This window comes from Nyctereutes procyonoides, unplaced genomic scaffold (assembly GCF_905146905.1).
Source record: "Nyctereutes procyonoides isolate TBG_1078 unplaced genomic scaffold, NYPRO_anot_genome, whole genome shotgun sequence".
In the NCBI taxonomy this organism is placed as follows: Eukaryota; Metazoa; Chordata; class Mammalia; order Carnivora; family Canidae; genus Nyctereutes; species Nyctereutes procyonoides.
Window position 1 is genome coordinate 11,175,138 of NW_026575021.1, and position 19,399 is coordinate 11,194,536.

The following is a 19,399-nucleotide window of genomic DNA, read 5'->3' on the forward strand; positions in this document are numbered from 1 at the left end:
GTTTTTGGGCTTGGGGACTCCGGTAGTTAGTATTACCACCAAGAAGATCATGTATCTCAAAGGAGAAGGGGTGGCTGTAGTGGTGCATAGAGCTAATATTGACATAATGTCTTTATCTGGTTCAAGAAGTACATGACAGTACTTTCCCTTTCAGAGGAGTTAACATTTTTTTCTTCTGTAAGAGATGATGTGATTTATACTTTTATCTAGTGGTTTGCTAGTGAACTGACTCCCTGAAAAATAAAAACCAAACCAAACCGAAACAAATCAATCATTTGTAGTATTTGCTGATTTCTGTGTTATAAACACTCTTACCAGATTCCAGGCTAATAATAGCTTAACAATCTACTCCCACAGCACTGTGTTTTATCCCTTGACAAGTAATTGTTGAGCTCTCGCTAGATCCAGAACACACAGCAATATGCTGGTTATTTCTCATTTACTTTTCCATATCCACTTCCCACCGTCCCCAACTTCTCTCTTCTCCACGGGGGGCGGGGGGTGTCTCAATAATGGCTACTTTCTACCTTCCTGTGGGGCTCAGCCAATGGGAGCCACCAACATGACGTCAGAGTATGGGAAGAGAGGTTATGTAGTCATCCCCTACTTCTTTCTTTCCCAGATTGCATGGGTTGCTGCATCCCACCAGGAGAGGCTGTGGCTCCTACCAGCCTTCTCCATATGGCTTTCTCTAAGTTCCAATAACTGCTCCGTAAGATTGAGATGCTAACAGAACCTGTCCCAGAATACTGCACTACTCCTTTGTTGGTTTTGCTAAACCCGGCCAGTACCTTTGCTAAGTGGCCCTTTCATTAAACGCTCTGCAGTGATCCTACTTCAGTGGGTCATTTCTTTCCTGCTGGAACCATGGCTATTACAAGTGAAATATCAGACAGACATAGTCCTTGTTTTTAAAGAGCTTTAGGCCAGTGTGACCAAAAATACCCTAACATTTCCTATTATTTCTCTTCTGATGTGGGACAATGACATACAAATATTCTCTTGTACGCTTTTCTATCTTCATGTCTGGTGAAGCTGGGAACCAAGGAAGCCTTTCTTACTGTCATACCCCATCTAAACCACATCTCTTATGAGGTCTCTTGAGGCCAACAGTATGTGCTGGCATAGGAAATTGATGCTGCTGGTCCATCAAAGAGAAAACAAGGCGTCTCTTATTTTTGTATTTTCCAGCAGTAGTGATGAAATCATGCTCCTGTGTCAGTTGTGGGCTTATTCCTGTGTTACCTGTGGCTCATGTTTATGAAAAGAGGCCAGCTAGGTGATGCATTTTGGAGCCCTGGGCTGGAGTCATGATATCCAACTATGAGATCTCCTTTTTAGGCTTCGGTTTCCCCAGGAGGAAATAGGAGTCAGTTATCTTGCAAGACCTTTCCAGCATTAACATTCTTTTCATGACTAAGGTCTGCAGCTCTTGGAGCTGCCTGTGACTATGACTTTGTGAGCATTGTCTACTGAATAGCTCAGCCTAACAAAGAAAATTTCAGATTATGTTTTTTTTAAATGATCATATGAATCTCATCAATGACCACGTCTAACTCAGTTGCATGTGTCTGACCCAGTAATATATCAAAGAAAAATATATGTTACCCATTAGTGTGTAACAAATTACCACGAATTTAGCAGCTTACAACAATGCACATCTAGCTCCATTTGTGCCTAGCAGAGCCATGGCTCATGGTCCCAAGAAGCATCTGAAGCATGTAGCAGTTCCAAAGCATTGGATGCTAGTTAAACTGACGGGGTGTGTTTGCTCCTTGTCCATCTCTTGGTCTCCTTGAACTGAAAGAATGTCTCTCTCTCATCGTTTTCCTAAGGAACAGACTTAAGTATGCCGTAATAGGAGATGAAGTAAAGAAGATCCATATATAGCATTTTATTAAGATTGATGGCAAGGTCCAAACCTACCCAGCAGAGTAGGTTATATCAGCATTGGTGAAACTGGGGAGAATTCCCATCTGATCTGTGACACTCAGGGTTCCTTTGCTGTTCATTGGACTACATCCAAGGGGGCCAAGTATAGGTTGTGCAAAGTGAGCAAGATCTTGGGGAAGGAGGGATTCCTCATCTGATGATCTGTGATGCTTGTATCATCTCCTATCCTGATCCCCTCATCAAAGTGAATGACACCATTCAGACCGATTTGGAGACTGGAAAAGTTACTGGTTTCATCAAATTTGACACTGGTTAATCTGTGTATGATGACCAGAGGGGCTAACCTGGGAAAACTGATGTGATTACCAACAGAGAGACACCCTGGTTCTTTTGATGTAGTTCACATGAAAGATGCCAATGGTAATAGCCTTGCCACCTGGCTCTCTGACATGTTTGTTGTTGGCAAAGGCAACAAACCATGGATTTCTCTTCCCTGTGGAGAGAATATCTGCCTCACCATTGCTGAAGAGAGAGACAAGAGACTGGTGGCCAAACAGAGCAGTGGGTAAAGGGTCTCTAGATGACATGGTTGGAAGTCTTTATACTTAATTAAAGATAATGCAGCATGATTAAAATAAATAAATAAATAAATAAATAAATAAATAAATAAATAAATAAATAAAGCAAACAGTACACATCTATTATCCCATAGTTTCTGAGGATTTGCAATCCGGGAATGACTTATGTGGGTCCTCTGCTTTAGGGTCTGTCATATGGCTACAATCAAGATATAATCCAGGACTGGGGTCTTATCTGAATCATATTGGAGGAATTTTAGTTCCTCAGGAGTTGTTGGACCGAGGGTCTGTTTCTAGCTGACTATTGACCAGACGCTACTCTTAAGCCATGTGAGCTCTGCAATATGGCAACTTGCTTCATCAAATCCAGTAAGGGAGAGAGTCTGCTAGCAATAGAGAAGTCATAATCTTATGTATTCTAATGATGGAAATGACATCCTATCATTTTGTATTGGTTGCAAGCAAGTTACGCTGACCAACACTCAAGGGGAGGAAGGGGCTTACACAGGGCATGAATATCAGGAGGTGGGTATCATTGGGACCATCTTAGAGTCTGCCGGCCACAGAGACTTTTTTTAAATGGTAAAAGAATTTTAAATCCCAAGCTCTTCTAATATATTCAAAAATGAGTTTATTTGCCAAAAATAAAAAGTGACAACTAAATGCAATGTGAGATCCTGAATGGAGATCCTGGGTATATTTGGATAGAGTTCTTTGTTAAGGTATTGTACCAATATTAATGTTCTAGTTCTGATAATTATACTGTAGTTACATAAGATGTTTGCCTTGGGGGAGTCTAGATGGAGGATATATGGAAACTTTCTGTAATGTTTTTATAACTTGTCTCTAAGTCAAAAGGTAGGTCAAAGTCAAAAATTAGAAAGAGTGATTTGTAAAATTTAAAAATCCATAGCTGTATAAACCTCCTTTGTGGCCACAGCTTGTTCAGTAATTAACATTATATCTTTATTGGAACTTTTTTTTTGCAGAAAACACATAAATTTGGGGAGAAATAGGAAGATGTTGGTCCAAGGGCACAGTAAAGAAAACAAAAACCTGTAATTTTTTTGTAAACAAAGCAAACAATTTTGGTAGATAAATTTGCTAAAGATTATGTAGGTACATATAGTGGAATATTACTCAGCTATAAAAAGAATGAAATCTTGCCATTTGCAGTGATGTGGATGGAACTAGAGGGTTTTATGCTAATCGAAATAAGTCCATCAGAGAAAGACAAATACAATATGATTTCTTTCACTCATATGTGGAATTTAAGAAATGAAACAGAGGAACATAGGGGAAGGGAAGGAAAAATAAAATAAGATACAAACAGAGAGGGAGGCAAATCATGAGAGACTCTTAATTCTAGGAAACAAACTGAGGGTTGCTGGAGGGAAGGTGGGTAGGGGGAAGGGGTAATTGAGTAGGGGCCATTAAGAAGGGCACGTTGTTGATGTGATGAGCACTGGGTGTTCGGTGCAAATGACGAATCACTAAATTCTACCCCTGAAAATAATAATACACTCTATGTTAACTAAATTGAATTTAAATTTAAAATTTTTTTAAAAAATTATATAGGTAAAATCTACCACTTTTTTTTGTTAATTATTTTAGAATGTCCTTCCCAGTGAAAATACCATAGAAGCCTCACTTTCACTATATAGTAGAATTATTTATATATTTATTTATATGTATTTGTTTCAACAAATAATTTACAGAGATGATGTAACAGTTTTCTGCTTGAACTTTAGTTGAAATGCGTTAGGGATTTCTGCACACCACCAAATGCACTTCACACATCAATTTAAAATAATCACCAGTTCTAAAATAAGATTCTGATAGCCAAATTCAACTCTCTCCCTGTACAGAGCACTGTTTTCAGATGTCAGTCAGCTTGCTACTTGGATATAGACACTCACGTTCCAAAATAGCGTGGTCTGTCTCACCACACTGCTCCATGTGATGAAAAGCCAAATACTTCAACCCCTCATTGGCAGTTGGATTTCATGCAAAGCAAGAACAAATGGCTCCTCGTTTTGCTCACTGTTTGAAAGGGCTGCTTGTTATAAATACTCTATCACTATTTCACATGTCCTGGTCCAGCAATTTGAAGCTTATGGGTCTCGGTTGGTTACACCTCTTAAGAGAGCTATTTGGAAACACTCTAGACATTTTTCTTACTCCCTATTTTTAGAATGGAAGGCCTAATGGTGTTTTAATGTCTCTATATATTCCCAGAACAAATCTCAAGAAAAAAATGTCTGTTACCTTCTGAAATTTAGCAAAGTTGGTCAGATTATCACTGCTCCTCTGAGAAGTATTGTGTTAAAGAATGAGCTTTGATTTACAGAATGTCAGTGATAAAAATTGGACCACAGAAAGTCAGCTCCTTCAAACCTCTCCCTTTTCAAATGAGGAAAGTGTGAGTTTAAGTGGGAATGAACTATTGGCCCAAGATCAGACAGTGTCCTCACGGGCCATATGGAAGCTTTAGAATGGTGGTAGACTTAGGCTTTCCTACAGAAGATGATCATGGTAAGAGTCAGTTAACAGTCCGTTTCTGAGATAAGATTCAGCTTTAGAACATGAAAATAGTCTGCTGGGCACTTGTGTAAAACTTTATTGCTCTTGTTATAGAAGATTCTGAGAAAAGATGTGTAGTCATCCAAAAATATATGGATTCAGAAGTGAGGAAAGGTCCAGAAACGTCTTTGGAGAATTGGGCTCTGTGTGTTAGACAGCTTCTCAGGGATCTTTCCCCCCACCCCCACTATGCTGGACGAATGTTTCCCCTATAAATGGCACCTGGCATTCCATCAATTAGACATTCCTTCGCTCCAGCAAACAATCTTATTCTAATGATGTAAAGCCTTGGGGAGGGCTAAGTGTCCATCTGTTATTATGAATTACTCTCTGTTATTTTCATCTTTCTTCTTCTTTGGCAGCCTAATTGGGATCTGATCACTTGGGGAATGTAGTTTTGATTGTAGGAAGGGAGGAAAATGTCTCCGAGCCAGTAATGCTCTGGTGGAGGTGGCCGTCTAAGTGGGGTGCTGCAGTGGGGGTGGCCAGGATGGTGTCAGAAACTGGGACCCAGGTCAGGGATTAGAAGGCAAAGGAAGAATGCTGAAGAGAAACCCAGCTTGCTAGTAGCTTTACTATGGGCTGTCTCACGCATGGGAAAGAAGGAGAAATGACTTCACTCTTCCCTGATGTTCCTTAGCCCCTTTGGCAACTAAGGATTCATTGCAGGTTAACAAGTTTGTGGAATGAAGGGAGAACACAGCGCTGTGTATATGGTTGGTCCACTAGGGGAAGTGCATACAGGCATGCCTTGTTTAATTGCACTTTACTTATTGTGCTTCGCGGGTGTTGCAGTTTTTACAGATTGGAGGTCTGTGGCCACCCTGTGTCAAACAAGTCTATCAGTGCCATTTTTGCCAACACATTTACTCATGTCATATCTCTGTGTCACGTTGGTGGTTCTTGCAGTATTTCAAACCTGTTCATCAGTATTATATTTGTTATGATAATCTGTCATCAGTGATGTTTGATATACTGTTGTTTTGGAATGCTATGAGCTGCAGTCATTTAAGAGGGTGAACTTAATCAGTAAGGGCTGTGTGTTCCCCTGGCCATCAGCTTCCCTATCCTCAGTCCCCTCTATTCCCTGAGACACAAAAATACTAAAATTAGGCCAATTAATAACCCTATAATGGCCTCTAAGTGTTCAGGTGAAAGGAAGAGGCACATGTTTCTCACCTTAAATCAAAACTAGAAATGATTAAGCTTAGTAAGGAAGGTGTGTCAAAAGCTAAGATAGGCCAAGAGCTAGGCCTCTTGTGCCAAACACTCAAAATTGTGAATGCAAAGGAAAAGATCTAAGGAAATTAAAAATGCTATTCCAGAGAGCACATGAATGATAATAAAGCAGAACAGCCTTGTTGTTGATATGGAGACAGTTTGAGTGGTCTGGATAGAAGATCAAACCAGCCACAACATCCCCCTAAGCCAAAGCCTAATCCTAAAGCCTAAAGCTAGGCCCTAATTCTCTTCAATTCTGTGAAGACTGAGAGGAAAACATGCAGAAGAAAAGTTTGAAGCTATCAGAGGTTTAAGAAAAGAAGCCATCTCTAGAATGTAAAAATGCCAGGTGAAGCAGTCAGTGCTGATGTAGAAGCTGCAGCAAGTTACCCCGATGTAGCTACGATAACGAATCAAGGTGGCTACACTGAACAACAGATTTTCGATGTAGATGAAACAGCCTCCTCTTGGAAGAAGACACCATCTAGGACTTTCAGAGCTAGAGAGAAGTCAAGGCCTGGCTTCAAAGCTTCAAAGGACAAGCTGACACTCCCGTTAGGGGCTAACACAGTTGTTGACTGTAAGTCTAAGCCAATGTTTAATATACCTTTCCAAAATCTCCAGGGCCCTTAAGAATTATGCCAAATCTCTTCTGCTTGTGCTCTATAAATGGAACAACAAAGCCTAGATAACATCTATTTACAATCATGATTTACTGAATATTTTAAGCCAGATCTACTGCTTAGGAAAAAAAAAAAGATTCCTTTCAAAATATTACTGCTCATTGACAATGCACCTGGTCACCCGAGAGCTCTGATGGAGATGGACAATGAGATTAATGTTGTTTGCATGCCTGCTGATCCAGCATCCATTTTTCAGCCCACGGATCAAAGAGTAATTTTAACTTTTAAGTCGTATTGTTTAAGAAATACCTTTTGTAAGACAATAGTTGTCATAGGTAGTGATTCCTTTGATGGATCTGGGCAAAGTAAACTGAAAACTTTCTGGAGACGATTAACCATTCAAATTCCTTGAAGAACATTTGTGATTCATGGGATGAGGTCTAAATATTAACATCACCAGGATTTTGAAAGAAGTTGATTCCAAACCTCATGGAGGACTTTGAGGGCTTCAAGACTTCAATGGAGAGAATAACTACAAGTGTGGTAGGAATAACAAGAGAACTGGAATGAGAAGTGGAGCCTAAACCGCGATAATCTCATGATTAAACTTGAGCAGATAAGAGGTTGCTTCTCACAGATGAGCAAAGAATATGGTTTCTTGAGGATGGGATCTACTTGTGGTGCAGATGCTGTGAAATGTATTGAAGTGAAAGCAAAGGATTCAGAATATTACACAAACTTAGTTTATAAGGCAGCACCAGGGTTTGAGAGGATTGACTCCCATTTTGGAAGTTCTACGGTGGGTCAGACGCTATCAAACAGCATCACTGCTACAGAGACATCATTCATGAAAGGGAGAGTCAATGGAAGCAGCAAACTTCATTGTTGTCTTATTTTAAGCAATTACCACAACCACCCCGACCTTCAGCAACACCACCCCGAGCAGTCAGCAGCCACCAACATCTAGGCGAGACCCTCTACCAGCAAAAAGATTACAACTCACTGAAAGCTCAGATGATGATTAACATTTTTTAGCAATAAAGTATGCCTTAAGGTATGTACATTGTTTTTTTAGACATGATGCTATTGCATATTTAATAAGCTATAGCATATTATTAACACAACTTATATATGCAATGGGAAACCAAACAATTGATTTGATTTTCTTTATTGTGATATTCACGTTCTTGTGGTGGTCTGGAACCAAACCCACAGTATCTCTGATAGGAAGTATCAAATTTTGAACTAACCTTGAGTTCTACATACATTCCTGAAGTCTGGATTCACATGAATGGAATGTTTAACTGAGTGGGTCCTGGGATCAATCTGGCTGAGTTTGAATCCTGGTTCTGACACTTACTACTTCAGCGATCTTGGACAAGTCTCTTACTTTTCCTTTTCCTGTGCTTCGATTTTTTTTTTTTTTTTGTATATTTGGGATGATAGTAATGGTACTTATCACTTAGGGCTTTAAAGAGAAATGAATGAGTTAATACATGTGAAGCACTTAGGGCCTAGCAAAGTGTTGCAAAGCCATTGCATAAGAATCCTATGATCTGATTCCTCAACTGTGTCCTTCAATTTATCTCAGAAAACATAGTCTCTAACTTCTCCAGGATAAGATTTGTTTTGTTATTGAAAGAGAGAGAGAGAGATAGTGTGATAGGGTGGTGGGGGAAAGGGAGGGACGGAAAGAGAATCCTAAGAAGGCTTCATATCCAGCAAGCACCAAGCCCGAGGTCGGGCTCAATCCTATGACCCTGAGATCATGACCTGGGCCAAAACCAAGAGTGGGTCCCTTAACCGACAGAGCCACCCAGGTGCCCCTCTGGAATAAGACTTAAAAATGTCATTCAAGTGACACTTTCTTAGCCCTATAAATATCCATGTATTTCCTGATGGCAGTCAGGTGTCTTCTTCACACCAAGAAACTTGCCTGGACCAAGTCATAATTTTATATCCCAAACCTAATCTAAATGCAAAACCTCTCTTTCCACATCTTCATTAGCAAATTTAGCAGGTAGATAATTATGTCAGGATTCCAAAAGACACTGAGTTTTGAGACAAATTCCTGGGAGGCCAGTCAACAACATTTGCATCCGAATGTAACTGTCGAGTACCCCCTTTCCATATCTGTGTATAGAACGAGACCCCTCTGCAAAGCTTCTTTCACATACTCCATCGGTGCTGTGGTACCTCGGTGGCTGGCGTATCTCATTATGTCCCTGCAATCCGTAGAAGTAGGAGTGGGGAATTTTAATGTGCTTCTTTAATCAAGGGATTTTTTTAAAGCCAAATTATTTGGTCCTTATATAAAAATAGACAAGAGAAGGATAGGGCGAGCATGAACCAAAAGTTCAGACACCTGGATTCTCCTCCCGCTTCTACTATTAAGAAGATGTGTGACCTTGAGTCCGTTCCAGAACTTTCCTGGGCCTGTCTCAAGTGGAGGATTTGAACCAGGTATTGCTTGGGGTTTGTGGCAGATCCCTATGGTGTGATTGCACAACATCCTAGTGACCCTACACTCGGGAGGTGTGTACTTTGCCTTGACTAACAAGTGTACTTTCTCTCCCAGTCCCCTGAAAACCGTTCAAGGTGGCTTTGCTGGATCACCAGCCAGGGTGGGAGACGATGGGCTCTGTGGCTGCAACGTGGGAAATGCCAGTTGGGCCTGCAGGACAGCGAGTCCCTGCCTCGGGCCCTGGGACATTCGGTCCTGCGGGGTTTGATTGCATGGCAGGTGAATCAAGGCAGGCTCCGGGGGCATCATGACTCTACCTGTGAACAGCAGTTGTTCACCTTTTTCTATTTTGCAGAGATAAAAGAGAAATTGAAGAAGATAAATAACTGCTTAAAAGCCAAAGATGGTTTATTACTGTAGATAAACAACTGAGTTGCCACTCATCTATTTTTTTCCCCGGGAGGCAGTGGAGGTTAAGGAGCAGCCTTCTACCTGCCTCTCGGAGATGCTGTTTTCTCAAAGGGATGATAAAGAGATGAGATTAACCTGTTTTGTGACCTACTTCTGCTTTTCCAATTTGGGGACCTTCATTTCTGTTAATTTACTCTGATATTAACTAGAGCTTTTTTTGGTGATAGGTTTACTAAGAAAATCATTTTGTAAAATACTTTTACAAGAGCTAGTAAGCTGATATGCTATGGAACTAGCTTATTCCCTCTGGAATCATGATAATAGGGCGGCTGACATCCTGGTTTTAGGACTTAATGTAGAAATTTAAGTTTTTGACCATAGTCAAAATTAAGATAAATTAAGATAACCTCAGTACAGATGGCCAACTTAACTTCATTGTTATATCAAGAAGTAGTCTGTAAAAACATTAATTTTCACCTTTTCCTTTTCTTCTAGCCATGGACTCCTGCCCTGTAGGTCCTTCTGTGAGGCCGCAAAAGAGGGCTGCGAATCAGTCCTGGGGATGGTGAACGCCTCCTGGCCGGATTTCCTCACCTGCTCCCAGTTTAGAAACCAAACCGAAAGCAGCAATGCCAGCAGGATTTGCTTCTCACCTCAACAAGAGAAAGGAAAGCAATGTAGGTGCCTGTGTTTCATTTCATTTAAAAATTGTTTTTATGGAGGCGTCCCATTCATTCAAGGTTGTATACAAATAACGTACACTTCATAAGTCTTATGAAAGCGATCAGACCCATATAACCAGCACCCAGATCAAGAAATAGATCCCACAAAACTTACACATGAATGTTCATGGTGGCAATATTTACAGGAGCCAAAAAGTGGAAAGAACCCAAATGTTCTTCATCGAATGTATGGATTTTTTAAAATGGCATATTCACACAGTGGAATATTATGGCATCAAAATGCATGAAGTACTTGTACATGGATGGAACTTGAAAATGTTATGTTATGTGGAAGAAGCAAATCAGAAAAGGTCCAGCATCCCAGAAAATCTCTCAAGCCCCCTTCCAGTCGTCTTATCATTCCAAAAGAAATCTCTCTAAGGGAAGCCGTCTCAGGTGACTTATGTCATCTTAGGCTTGCCAACTTCTGAGCTCCAGGTCGGTGGAAGGGGGCAGGATAGGCTCCTTCCCCCTCTGCACTATAATGTCCCTTTTGTTATCAACAAGTGATTGATTATATATACATCTATTTCTAGACCCTCTATTTGGCATAGAATTAAGCCAATACCACTCTATCTGGATTACTATGGTTTTATAATAAGTCTTTATATTCAATAGTGTAAATCCCTCAGCTTTCGGCTTCTTAAAGATTGTTTGCCTGTTCTGGTCCTTAGCATTTTATGTAAATTTTCAGATCACCCTGCAGTTTCCATCCATGCTTTTTGTTTTGAATTGGGATTGCATTAAATCCATAGGTCAAATTAGGGAGAATTGCTTTACAACATTGAATCTTCCAACCCAACAAAATTATGTACTATGGTTATTTAATAAGGCGTTTTAATGAGTTATTTAATTTCTCTCAATAATGTTTGGTAATTTCAACTGGATAGATCTTGCACATCTTCCCTTAGATTTATTCATGGATATCTGATATTTTTTATGTAATTTGTAAGTGGAATCTTTTAAAAAGTTTTTCTTCTGTTTGTATACAACTAATCACATTAACTTTTATACCTCTCTGTAGATTCATTTGGGTTTTCTAAGTGCACAGCATGTCATCTACAAATCACAGTTTATTTTCTCCTTTCCAATCATTATACTTTCTGTTTCTTCTTTGTCATATGCAAAAGTTTAACTATTTCACCTTTAATTATAATGTTTTCAGAAAGACTTTTACTGATACTCTGTGTCAGAGTAAGGAAGTCTTTTCTATTTCTGGTTTGCTAAGGTGTTTTTAAAATCATGAGTGGATTTTGAATTTTATCAAATGCATTTTCTATGTCTATTGAGATGATATGATTTTCTTCATATTATGTTAAAAATATAAGTTATAGTGATATATAATTCATATACCACAATATTCACTTTTAAAACGTATAATTAATTGGGTTTTTTTTTGTATACTTCTAGAGTTGTGCAACCATCATAGCCATCTAATTCCAAAACGTTTTGTGACCCTAAAAAGAAACCCTGTACCCATTAGCAGTAATGCCTCCAGCCTCTGTAAACCATTAGTCTACATTCAGATTCTATAGATTTGCCTATTTTGGACATTTCATATAAATGGAATCATAGAATGAAACCTTTTGTGATTTGCTTTTTTCATTTAGTACACTGTTTTCAAGGTTTATCCATGTTGTAGTATGTATCAGTACTTCATGTACTTTTATTGTCAATTACTATTCCTTTGTATGAATATGCTATTTTTAAAAATCCACACATTATTTGAGGAATATTTAGGCGTTTCTATTTTTTGCTTATTATGAGTGATGCCACAATAAAATAAACATTCATGTGAAATTTTTATGTGAACATGTTTCAGTTCCCTTGGGTATATACCTTGGAGTAGAATTGCTATGACTAGTAATAGCTGTTTAACATTTTGAGGAAATGCCAGTCTCACCAGCAACATAAAAGCATTCCAGTTTCTCCACATCCTCACCAAAACTTGTTATCCTTTTTGATTATAACCATCCTAGTGGGTAAGAAGTGGTATCTCATTGTGGTTTTGTTTTGCAATTTGATAATGAGTAATTATGTAGATAATTCAACATTTCATGAACTTATTAGTCATTTGTATGTCTTTTTAGCAATACCAATTCAACTATTTGGCCTATTTTAAAATTAGGTAATTTGTCTTTTAATTGTTGAATTGTAGGAGTTCTTAATCCATCCTGGATACAAGCTCATTATCAGATATATTATTTGCAAATATTTTCTTTTGTTCTGCAGGGTGTCTTTTCAAGTGATTTTCAAATGGCTTTTCTTGGTTGTGTCCTTTGGAGCACAAAAGTTGTTTTGTTTTGTTTTTTTAACTTAGAGTTCAATTTATCTCTTTTCTTTTTATCTTTTTGCTTTTAGTGTCATATCTAAAAAATCATAGTCTAATCCAAGGGCACTAATATTTACTCCTGTTTTCTTCTAAGCATTTTAAGATATTATCTCTCATAGTAGGTCATCAATTAATTTTTGAGTTAATTTTCATATATGTTATGAGGTAGAGGTCTAACCTCATCCAGTTATCTCAGCACCCACTATTGAAGAGACTTCTTTCCCCATGGAATGGACTTGGTACCTCGTCAAAAATCAATTGGCCATAGATGTATGGGTTTATGTCTGAGCTCAATTCTATTCCATTGATTTATATGTTTATTTTAACGTGAATATACACTGTATGGATTATTATAGCTTTGCAGTAAGATGATTACTAGCAGCAAAGAAAGACATTTTAAAATGATAATAGAGTCAATCCATCAAGAAGCCATAATCTAACATCAGAGTCCAGAAATATTTTAGGCAAAAATGATAGAGGTGAGGGGGAAAATAGATAACCATCATATTCCCTTTCAATAGTGGATGGAACAATTAGGTAGAAGATCTATAAGGAGGAAGAATTGAAAAACAATATAAACCAATTTGATTTAGACAGCTGTACAACACTCTAACAATAAATAGAATATATGTAAACATGTACATATCTCAAATTTTTCACTTTTTAACTTTCAACCAATTTGTGTCTCTGAATAGTTGAACATATAGTTGAATACTGTTTTTTATGCACTAAACAAATCATTGCCTTTTGATTGTAGTGTTTAATTTATTTATATTTAATGTAATTACTGATAAGAGAGGACCAACATCTTTTATTTTGCTATTTGTTTTCTATATATCTTTTACAAAATCCCTCTATTTTCCATTACCTCCCTTTCTATTATGTTTTTTAAAATATACCATTTTAATTTTTGTTGCTTATTACTATATTTTTAAAGTTGTTTTTATTGGTTGTTCTGGGACTTACAACTAGCATCAGGTTTGTTCGGATTAATATCAACTTAATTTCAATAGTTTACAAAGCTTGTCTTTAGCTTTGTTCCCTGTCCCTTTCTTTGTGCCATTATTGTCATACAAATTATATCTTTATACATTATAAACCCCCTCAACATAGTTTTAAACTTACTGACTTGTAAAGTTGTCTATTAAATAGGATAGAATAAGAAAAGATTGACAAACAAAAATATTCATATTGCTTTTTATATTTACCTAAGAATTACTTCTATTAGTATTTTTCATATCTTCACGTGGATTTGAATTACTGTCCATTGTCTCTTCAGTTCATTATGAAAGACTCCTTTTAGTACTTCTCATGGGGAAGTTCTGATAGTGGCAAATTCTCTCAGCTTTTATTTATCTGGAAATGTCCTACTGTGGCCTTCATTTTGGAAGAGTAGTTTGGCTGCATATAGAATTCTTGGTTGACAGACCTTTATTTTCAGCACTCTAAATATGTTGAATAATTTCACTTTCTTCTGGACTCGTGCTTCCTAATGAGAAATCAACTGCTAATGTTCTAGAGAATTTGTTTTGCCTCATAAGTTGTTTATCTCTTGGTGTTCTCAAGATTCTTTCTTGTCTCTCATTTTTGATAGTTTATGGCATAGCTATGTATGGATCCTTTTGAGTTTGTTCAGTTTGAGTTTATTGTTCTTCTTGAATATGTGGATCAAATTATTCATCAAATTTGAGATTTTTCAGGTATTATACATTCAAATACTCTTTCTGCCCCATTCTTTCTTCTCTCTCTCTCTCTCTCTCAATGAACAGTACACTGTTTCTTTTTTTATAATTTTATTTAAGATCAACTAATTAGTGTATTATTAGTTTCAGAGGTAGAGTTGAGTGATTCATCAGTTGCATATAACATTCAGTGCTCATTACATCACATGCCCTCCTTACATTACATCACCCCATCCTCCCAACCACAACCTCTCCAGAAACCCTCAGTTTGTTTCCTAGAGTTAAGAGTCTCTTATGGTTTGTCTCCCTCTCTAATTTTGTCTTTTTTTTCATTTTTCCCTCTTTCTTTTCTCCTTGTGGAACTTCCACTGTGCATATTTTGCTACACTTGATGTTTCTTCCAAATCTTGAAGGACCTGTTATTTTTCAGGGTGTCTGAGTGTCTCAGTTAGTTGAGCATCTAACTCTTGATTTTGGCTCGGGTCATGATCTCACTCAGGGTCATGGGATCGAGCCTCACATCAGGCTCTGCACTTAGCATGGAGTCTGCTTGTACCTCTCCTTCTGTTCCCCACCCTCACCACCCCCCAACTAAATAAATAAACAAAATCTTTAAGATAATTTTATAAAAGCATCTGTTATTTTTCTTGATTTTTTTCTTTGTGTTCCTTAGACTGAATAATCTCAATTTACTTATTTTCATGTTTATTGAACTTGAATCTTTCTTCTACTTGCTTAAATATGCTATTAAGCATGTCTGGTGAAATTTTCATTTTATTTGTTGCATTTTTCAACTGCTGAATTTCTATTTGGTTTACTTTTTTAAAAGAAAAAACTGATTTATATCTTTTATTAATATTCTCTATTTATTGGGACGTTGTTACTATATTTTAGTTTTTTCAAAATGGGTTTCTTTAATTCTTTGAATGTATTTAAAATAGCTGATATCTATTCTTTATCTATTAGGTCCAATGCCTGAGCCTCATCAGGGGCAGTTTCTATTGACTGTTTTTTTTCCCCTTACGCATAAATCATACATTCTTGTATCTTTGCTTGTCAAATTTTTGTTGTTGTTGTTGAAAATTGGATATTTTATTCTATTTTATTTTATTTTTTACAGATTTTTTATTTATTCATGAGAGACACACTGAGGGAGGCAGAAACATAGGCAGAGGGACAAGCAGGCTCCTCACAGGGAGCCCAATTTGGGACTCGATCCCCAGGCCCAGATCAAGTCCTCTGCTAAAGCAGAGGCTCAACCACTGAACCACTCAGGCATCCTGAAAACTGGATATTTTAAATAATATAACGTACAACTCTATAAATCAAATTTTCCCTCTTCTCAGGATTTGTTGCTATTACCATTTGGTGTTGCTTTTATTGTTGCTATTTTTGTTTGTTTGTTTAATGATTTCCCTGAACTAAGTCTGTTTGTCAAGTATGTATTCTTTGTCATATCTGACCACTGAAAGTTTTCCTCAGCAGCTCAGTAGTCAACTTGTGTTTGGACAGATATTTCCTTAAATACCTTGAACGAATAAGTCTCCCACCCTTTTCAATGGGTTCTGTGTGTATGTTGTGATAGGGCTTAAACACTCTGGCAATTTACAGCTCTGCCTTAGCCTTCAATTCCTGTTCATGTAGAACCTCAACATAGAGTGAGGTGAGAGATTCAGGGGGATACTTCCAGATGTCTTTATTCTAAGTGTCAGCATTCTTTCTTTTTTTCTTTTTAATCACCCTAACTAGGGACTTAACATTGGCATAAAAAACGTGCTTTGCTTAGGGGTTTATCCTTCAATAGTACTTGAGCATTCTGACTGTTAACTCTTGGGCCTGGTCCTCAGCTTTCTAGACTTTCCTACTATAGTATATAAGACTCTTCATAACCCAGTAGAGAGACTTTTTGGCTTTAACACATGAGATACAATTACATGTATCTTTGTGTTACTGTTTTCTGGGTCATTGATGCTTAACACTAAGGCATCCAATCTATTGTCCTTATAGTTATTATTATTATTATTATTATTATTATTATTATTATTATTACTTGCACTTCTGAAACCCCATTCAGTGCATTCCTTTCTATAGGTATATTATTCCAATTCATCTCTGATGAGGGTTTTAACAACTGAACTGCCACATTGTGCCAGGGTATGTCTGCCCTATGTTCTAGGAATGATGGCACTTCCACAGCAGGAAATAATCCAGATCAATAACCTCATCTTACAACATACTGTCTTGGTGATCCTGGGACTGTTACAAGTTGAGCTTTTCAGAAGTAGTCCCTGAGATAGAGTTTGTTATATGGGGTATTTATTAGGCATCAGTACTGTATAAAGGTGGGAGAGAAAACAGAATTGGGCAGAAAGAGAAATTGAAATTTCCTCAGGTCCATCTAAGCTTCTGCTAAATCCATGCAGAGCTCTGGAGTGTATATGGTCTGAGAAAGGTATTCCATGTTGGGCCAAAATAGCTGGTTCTTTATACCCCCATCTCAATTAGTCATCGATGTGATCCTTCCTGGGAAGAGTGTGCCTTTTAGCTCTCTGAAGTTGAAGCAAAATCTGAAGGAGCTAAAGGCTGTTGGCTGAGATTTAGGGTGCCAAATACTTTCTTGAGAAGGAGACACAAAGTGGAAACAGATCACCTTGATCCAACAGAGACTGAGCTGATTTTGCTGTTTTGTTAAGGTTCCGTTTACCTCTGGTTTGTCTGGAGTCTGAGAGTATATTTCTCCAGTGGTCCCAAATGAGAAACCGAGGTGTTTACTGCATTCTCTTTCTCCTTGAGCAGTCCAAAATTCTATATTTTTCTTCTCAGAACAATAAGATTGCTAGAATTTCCATTTTATTTTTGCAGATGTGTTTTTGCTTGGCTCTTTAGCCTCTTGCTCTTTGTGGAAAATGCTTCAAGGGAAAATCCTTCCAAGTGTTAGGCCTACTTGTCTGTGTCTCCTTTGTCACCACATACTTGGGTCCTTAATACCCACTCCTTTGGCAGCACCCAAACTCTAACTTGTGTCTCTCTATTCCTGTGGGTTGTCAACAGTTTTGCTAGTTTCTCTGCCTCTTTGCAGTGGCCCCATATAGAGATTCTCAGTTGTTAGCACCCTGCCAAGAACTGGCAAGTTCTACAAGGGAAAAAAGCACCCACAGAATGTATACTCTTTGTTCTACCGTTATCTTCTCTCCAGGATCTTGGCCATTCACATCTTAATTGTCCTGAGAACTATCAGATGCCTTTATACAGATGTTTCTTCTGTTTCATCTGGCTTTCCTAGTTTTATTTGATGAAGGCATTGACCTGCTGCAAGTTACAACATTTAAGCCAGGAGCGGAAGTTTTGTTTTATTTTTTTTTAACACAGTGTTTAATAGAGGTCTGCCACTAAGTTAAGATTCCATCCTAAAGACGGTATATCATAGTAAACAGCTAGAAGGATGAGTGAGTGTATCTGAAAGAGAAGTCCCTCGCGTCTTTTCTTTTTTTTAGCTACCTTTGTCCCTGTTTTGATAAGAACACTTTATTAGTGGTCTTTATTAGAGATCACTTGTAAAACGTAGCCTGTTGGTACAAGATTTAAGAATCCATAGAGAAAATTTAAAAATCAAAACATTGTTTTTTAACACTGATGGCCAAAAAGTCTCAGTTCTTGAAAATCAAAATAAGGTTATCAGTATCATTTAATAGCTCAAACTGAAATGCCACTTAATATAGGTTCTCCAGATATTGGAAAATTTTACAAATTTTCTGATCTTGGAAGTTTGAGGAAACATATCTGAACACATATGTTTAAAGAGACAAAAACTTCCCAAGAGGATCCGAGATCCTCTACTTGTCATAGTCTTCTGAACAGTTTTGGTTGTAATATTTTCTTCATGTAGAATTAGTTCTCTGAAAATAAATCTGATAAAAAGTGTTTGATGCAATATTTTCCTAGAATTGAAAATAATTGTTCTATCTCACTCTGGATGGATAAACAGGATGCTAGCAATCATAGATATGTTCCTAGTTCATATGTTAGGGAGAGAGCTACTACTAGCTATGATCTTTATATAAGGATAAGAATATAATTTCTAGCATATACACACAGTTACTGAAAATGTATTCATATACTAAGAATATGTATACCAACTAGAGAAGTATTTATCATATAATGCATAAGCTCCTATATGATTAAGACTACATTATAAATATACCTGATAGAGTCTTTTTCTAATTTTTTCATTTATTTGGTAAATATCAACTGAGTACCTATGTTCTGATCATCATCCAAGGTAATCTGAGAAAATAAAGGTAATCACAATAATCATAATATTAGTATATACCCATCTAGTGTAGTAGTTCTCAACCAGGAGTCATTTTGTAGCCCCTATCTGGGAACATTTGGCAATTTCTATAGACATTTTGGTTTTTACATCTCTACACACAGAAGGAGCTGATACTAGCATCTAGTGGGTAGAAACCAGATATGCTGTGTGACATCCTACAATGCACAGAACAGCTCCTCACAACAAGAGTATGTGGCTCAAAATATTAGTGCTGTGTTTAGGAAGCCCTAGTCTAAGGCTTTCTGTTTGCAAAATATTTTATAATAGTAATAATAATAATAATAATAATAATAATAATAATGATTACATGCTTCCTACATCTAGGGAGTGTTAAACCTCATCTGGTCCACTCTTTTGTGAGAACCAATGTAAGAAGAATATCAGCGACTACCTTTAAACGTGCTATCACACAAGAAACTACAAAGGGATACAGGTTAAATGTCAATGGAGTAGAGTGGAGTCAACTGCATAAAGAAATTCTGAGTATTTGAAAAAGAGAAGGGTCCCATCTGGCAAAGAAGAGAGATGGGCAGCCCTGGTGGCTCAGCGGTTTAGCG

General features: G+C 37.6%; 1 protein-coding gene and 1 pseudogene across 3 annotated transcripts in view; both read left to right on the plus strand.

The window, feature by feature from the left end:
- The window catches only part of CORIN (corin, serine peptidase), a 219,866-nt gene that overhangs the window by 75,623 nt on the left and 124,844 nt on the right, over window positions 1-19,399 (plus strand). For all 3 annotated transcript variants that reach the window (XM_055339217.1, XM_055339225.1, XM_055339232.1), the window contains one exon: window positions 10,269-10,450. In XM_055339217.1, coding sequence (XP_055195192.1) covers window positions 10,269-10,450 — 182 coding nt within the window. The remainder of the gene's footprint in view (window positions 1-10,268; window positions 10,451-19,399) is intronic.
- Window positions 1,689-2,462, plus strand: LOC129519080 (40S ribosomal protein S4-like; annotated as a pseudogene).